Source organism: Triticum urartu, chromosome 2A, assembly GCF_056163025.1.
Source record: "Triticum urartu cultivar PI428250 chromosome 2A, HENAU_Tu73, whole genome shotgun sequence".
Lineage (NCBI taxonomy): Eukaryota > Viridiplantae > Streptophyta > Magnoliopsida > Poales > Poaceae > Triticum > Triticum urartu.
Window position 1 is genome coordinate 591,329,645 of NC_141874.1, and position 5,983 is coordinate 591,335,627.

A 5,983-nucleotide genomic window follows, 5' to 3' on the forward strand; every position below is an offset into this window, starting at 1 on the left:
TATACAATTAAAAGAAACAGATAAAAGGAAAAGAAAAAGGAAACAGAAAAAAGAAAAAGAAAAAAGAAAAAAGGAATCAGAAAAAAAAAGGAAAAGAAGCCAGTTTAGGAACCTTGTAGAAGGATCCCAGATCCGAGAAAACCGGCTAGGAATCTTCTGGAAGGTTCCCAAAACCGGAACTGCCAGCTATACGTGCATTTCTAGATGGGCCGGCCCAATCAATTGCGCACCTGTGCGTTTGGTCGACACTTTGACGCAGAGAGCGTCAAATAGGGAATTCCCCCTCTGCCCTCTCTCACTGGGCAAAAATAGCGGAAACGCTGTTGGTTCTGGCCTGTTGGAGGTTTGTTTGACTCATGCGGGTCTCGTGGCCACCCCGAAAACACGCCACGCGAATCGACGCGGCCGGAGCCTCTTCCCACCCTCTCCGCCTCCACGAATGACGTGACACGAACCCGACCTTGGTAGCGTCCTAGCTCGATCCTCCATGGCCGCCTCCGCATTACTCGCCGCCGTCCTCGCCCTCCAGCTCCTCCATGTGGCCCGCGGCGAGATCAAGACGACGCCGATCGTGTCGGACTCGCGGCCCGTCATCCTGTTCGAGGAGTTCGGCTTCAAGCCCGGCGGCGTCGCGCAGGTCAACGTGTCCGGCGTCTCATGGAGCGTCCCCGAGGGCTCCCCGCCCCAGGCCGTCGACCCGGGGCTCATGGGCTTCATCCTCATCTCCAACACCCTCTTCTTCAAGATCACCAACGAGTCCGAGTACGCCGAGGAGACCGGCAGCTCCTTCTGCCCGCTCACCAGCGAGTACGTGATGCCGCTCTTCCGGCTCAAGGACATCGGGCGTGACGGCGCCGGCGGGGGTAACGTGACCATCGGTGACGCCGACCAGTACACGGTGCTGTTCAGCAGCTGCCAGGACGGCGTCGAGATCACCATGGACGTGCGCACGGAGATGTACAACATGCCCGGCCCCGGCGGCGACAGGGAGTACCTGCCCGTCGGCCTGCTCCCGCTTCCGGGGATCTTCGCCGCCTCGTCCGCGTTGTACTTCGCGTTCCTGGCGGCGTGGGTGTTCGTCTGCATCAAGCAGCGGGCCACGGTCGAGCGGATCCACGCTGTGATGGGGGCGCTGCTGCTGTTCAAGGCCCTGAAGCTGGCGTGCGCCGCCGAGGACGCGTGGTACGTGGGGCGCACTGGCACGCCGCACGGCTGGGACGTCGCCTTCTATGTCTTCGGCTTCTTCAAGGGCATCCTCCTCTTCACGGTCATCGTGCTCATCGGCACCGGCTGGTCCTTCCTGAAGCCATACCTCCAGGTCTGTACATTACGTACGTGCAGTGCATGTAACGACCAACACATGAGGGGCCATGCATGTATTCACAACGATGGTGGGATGGATCGAGAATGCAGGAGCGGGAGAAGAACGTGCTGATGATCATCATCCCGCTGCAAGTGATCGAGAACATCGCGTCGGCGATGATCGGGGAGACGGGGCCGGCGGGGCGGGACTGGCTGGCGTGGAACCAGATCTTCCTGCTGGTGGACGTGGTCTGCTGCTGCGCGGTCTTCTTCCCCATCATCTGGTCCATCCGCAACCTGCGGGAGGCCTCCAAGACGGACGGCAAGGCGGCCAGGAACCTCAAGAAGCTCACCCTCTTCAAGCAGTTCTACCTCGTCGTCGTCGGCTACCTCTACTTCACCCGCATCGCCGTCTCGGCCTTCGCCGCCGTGCTCAGCTACAAGTACCAGTGGGTGGTCAACGTCTCCGTCGAGCTCGCCAGCCTCGCCTTCTACGTCTTCGTCTTCTATAACTTCCAGCCGGTGGAGAGGAACCCGTACCTCTACGTTGCGGACGAGGAGGAAGAGGCTGCCGGTGGGCAGCTCGAGCTAGAGGGGACGTTTGAGATCTGATGAGACGTCGATGCATGGATTGGAGGTCAACATATATAGCTGTATACAAACCCCCGGCCCGGCCGTCTCCCTAAGTTTTGTACTGTACTTAATTAAGTGGATATACATACATAGTAGTAGTACTACTCCCTCCGTTCGAAAATACTTGTCATCAAAATGGATAAAAAGAATGTATCTAGAACTAATATACATCTAGATGCATCCCCTTTTATTCATTTTAATGACAAGTATTTCCGAACGGAGGGAGTACCTTCTTGCACGGAGCTAATATGTACTGTACAAATTATCATGTAAAGCTCATGCTCAAAGTTCATGCACATACGTCATCCATGGAAAAAAAACATTCAGGGGTTCAATCTCTAGTTATCACCGCATTTGGAAATTAGGGTGTCTCTAGCAGATCGGCTAAAACCTTGCCGCCCCGCATTTTGCAAGTTTTCGCTTTCTTGCAGCCCGAATAGGTCCGCTAAAAGCCTGCCAGCCCGGAAAAGTCGTATATCCGTCCTTCCGCTGCTATATATGTACGTACGGGTACGGGGGCCTTTTAGGGCAAATCCTATTTGACGCCCGCAGGCGTCAAAAGGACGAGCCTTCGCTGAAGCAAGTCGACACTTGGGCCGGTCCACGTACGGATCTCGTTCGCTTTTCCTTGTTTCTCGTGGGTTTTTTTTTCGTTTTTCTTCTATGATTTTTTGCTTCCAGTATTTTCACTGTTTTGGCCGGTTTTCAGTTGTTTTGTTCTGGTTTTTTATTTTTCTGTTTTGATTCCTTTTTGTCCTTTCATTTCCTTTCTTTTATGTTTCCTTTTCTCTTTTCTGTTTCTGTTCTTCTTCTCATTATTGTGTATTTGTATAAAAAGTTCACCGTGTGTTACAAAAATCTTCAATGTATTAAGAAAGTGCTCATCGTATATTACGACATAGTTCACCTTGCACTGTAAAATTGTTCATTGTATTACAATAATGTTAATTGTATATTTTCAACTTGTTCAACGTATATTAGAAAATGTTCATTGTATATTATTAAATTGTTTAACATATATTAGAAAATGTTCATTGTGTATTACAAAATTGTTTATTGTATATTATGAAATTGTTCAACGTATATTGACAAAATGTTCATTGTGTATTTAAGTTTTGTTCGTCATATATTAAAAAAAATAACATATACCCATAAAATATCCATGTTGGTATTTTAATTTTTTTCAGTATTTTTTTACAAAAACATCACTGTATTTTAAAATTTCTTCAACGTATATCATAAAAATGTTGAACTTTTTTTTAAGCATTTGCCCCTGTTCGTTCTACTTTAAGATTGGCGCTGCATATAAGATATTTGAGGTAGGTAGCTCGGCTGGTTTGCCTCACTGGATTCGAGCATGGGGTCCTCGGTTCGATCCCACGCTTGCGCTTCTTCTTTTTTCGTTTTTTCGCTCACAGCGAGATGGTTGGGCCGGCCCGTGTGCGCGTCGCTTCAGCGAAGTCGCAACAATCTGACGCACACGGGCGGCATATAGGAGCTCCCGCCTTCTTTTTTCGTTTTTTCGCTCACAGCGAGATGGTTGGGCCGGCCCGTGTGCGCGTCGCTTCAGCGAAGTCGCAACAATCTGACGCACACGGGCGGCATATAGGAGCTCCCGCCTTTTAGGGGCAGATCCTATTTGACGCCCGCAGGCGTCAAAAGGATGTGGCTCCGCTGATGCCTGGCCACCCGACGCCCCAGTTTCGGCCGGCCCACGGTCGGCTGCTTTTTCTTTCTTTTTCGGTTTCTTTCATTTTTGTTTTTCTGTTTCTATTTCTTTCCCGTCTTTTTTTTTCTTTTTGCATATTATACACATTTCGTTGCATATTATGTACAAACATGTTCATCGTATATTTAAGAAAATGTTCGTTATGTATTTTGAAATTATTGAACATATATTCACAAAAATGTTCAATGAGTATTTAAATATTGTTCAGCGTATATCACCAAAATGTTCAATGTGTATTTAAATATTTGTTCAGCATACATTAAAAATGTTCAGTGTGTATTTAAAAATTATTTAACATATGTCAAAAAACGTTCAATGTATATTTAAAAAGTGTTCATCATTTGAAATGTCAATTTTTTGTTCATGTTTTCAATAAATGTTCGTTTTTAAAAGTTTGATAAAATTTCTAAAAAATCAATATTTCAAACGTTATGAAAAAAATTAAGAAAAATGTTCATTTTCCCCAAGAAATGTTGAAAAGTTTGAAAAAAGAAACGGACCTGCTATTGTATATGGTAGTTTAATTGATCAGGCGATATATATTGGTTCTTAAAGTTGGGCGCTGAAAATCTAGCAGTAGTACGTGTCTGTTTTATTGGTTTGGACTAGCTATACACTAGTCGGAGATAACGAGATCGAGCTCTCTTTGTGGCGCAACAGTTTTCTGGTGATATTTTTTTACGTGCCTGGATTTCGCTAGGTCCAACTGGGCCGGCCCGTTCGCGGTTCTGTTCAGCGAAGGGTCGACAGCTTGACGCTCGCGGGCGTCATACAGGAGCTCCCCCTTTTAGGTTAGCAATCCGGATAAGCTTCACTACAAAAATACTTCTCCATAGGTAGGTTTAGAGAGCTCCCACGTGTTGGGGAACGTATCAGAAATTTAAAAAAATTCTACGCATCACCAAGATCAATCTATGGAGTCATCTAGCAACGAGGGGAAGAGGAGTGCATCTACATACCCTTGTAGATCGCGAGCGGAAGCGTTCAAGAGAACGGGGTTGATGGAGTCGTACTCGTCGTGATCCAAATCACCGATGACCGAGCGCCGAACGGACGACATCTCCGCGTTCAACACACGTACGGTTGGGAGAGACGTCTCCTCCTTCTTGATCCAGCAAGGAGAGAGGAGAGGTTGATGGAGATCTAGCAGCACGACAGCGTGGTGGTGGAAGCAGCGGGATCTCGGCAGGGCTTCGCCAAGCACCAACGAGAGGGAGAGGTGTCACGGAGGGAGAGGGAGGCGCTAGGGACTTGGGTGCGGCTGCCCTCCCTCCCCTCCACTATATATAGGGGCCAGGGGGGCGCAGGCCCCTCTAGATCCCATCTAGATGGGGGGCGGCGGCCAAGGGGTGGCTTGGCCCCCAAGCCAAGTGGAGGCGCCCCCACCCCTAGGTTATTGGCTGGTTCCCTTCCCACATTCAGCCCATGGGGCCCTCCGAGATAGGTGGCCCCACCCGGTGGACCCCCGGGGCCCTTCCGGTGGTCCCGGTACAATATCGGTGACCCCCGAAACCTTCCCGGTGGCCGAAACTGGTCTTCCTATATATAAATCTTTACCTCCGGACCATTCCAGAACTCCTCGTGATGTCTGGGATCTCATCCGGGACTTCGAACAACTTTCGGGTTACCGCATACTAACATCTCTACAACCCTAGCGTCACCGAACCTTAAGTGTGTAGACCCTATGGGTTTGGGAACCATGCAGACATGACCGAGCAACTCTCCGGCCAATAACCAACAGCGGGATCTGGATACCCATGTTGGCTCCCACATATTCCATGATGATCTCATCGGATGAACCAGGATGTCGAGGATTCAATCAATCCCGTATTCAATTCCCTTTGTCAATCGGTACGTTGCTTGCCCGAGATTCGATCATCCGTATCCCAATACCTTGTTCAATCTCGTTACCGGCAAGTCACTTTACTCGTTCTGTAACACATCATCCTGTGACCAACTACTTAGTCACACTGAGCTCATTATGATGATGCATTACCGAGTGGGCCCAGAGATACCTCTCCGTCATACGGAGTGACAAATCCCAGTCCCGATTCATGCCAACCCAACAGACACTTTCGGAGATACCTGTAGTGTACCTTTATAGCCACCCAGTTACGTTGTGACGTTTGGCACACCCAAAGCACTCCTACGGTATCCGAGAGTTGCACAATCTCATGGTCTAAGGAAATGATACTTGACACTTAGAAAAGCTCTAGCAGACGAACTACACGATCTTGTGCTATGCTTAGGATTGGGTCTTGTCCATCACATCATTCTCCTAATGATGTGTCCCGTTATCAATGACATCCAATGTCCATG

The 5,983-nt window shown here is 48.9% G+C and overlaps 1 protein-coding gene across 1 annotated transcript; it reads left to right on the plus strand.

The window, feature by feature from the left end:
- Window positions 1-293: 293 nt before the first annotated feature.
- Window positions 294-2,296, plus strand: LOC125533712 (protein CANDIDATE G PROTEIN-COUPLED RECEPTOR 7-like). The gene is made up of 2 exons (XM_048697078.2): window positions 294-1,318; window positions 1,414-2,296. Exons 1-2 carry the CDS (start codon window positions 488-490, stop codon window positions 1,912-1,914), a joined length of 1,332 nt encoding a protein of 443 aa, XP_048553035.1. The 5' UTR covers window positions 294-487; the 3' UTR covers window positions 1,915-2,296.
- The last annotated feature ends 3,687 nt before the right edge of the window (window positions 2,297-5,983 follow it).

Excerpts from the sequence above, each read along its gene's own strand:
- LOC125533712 (XM_048697078.2), top strand. The coding sequence starts at position 488 with ATGGCCGCCTCCGCATTACTCGCCGCCGTCCTCGCCCTCCAGCTCCTC. Across the intron at positions 1,319-1,413 it reads TCCTGAAGCCATACCTCCAG|GAGCGGGAGAAGAACGTGCT; the intron begins GTCTGTACATTA and ends TCGAGAATGCAG.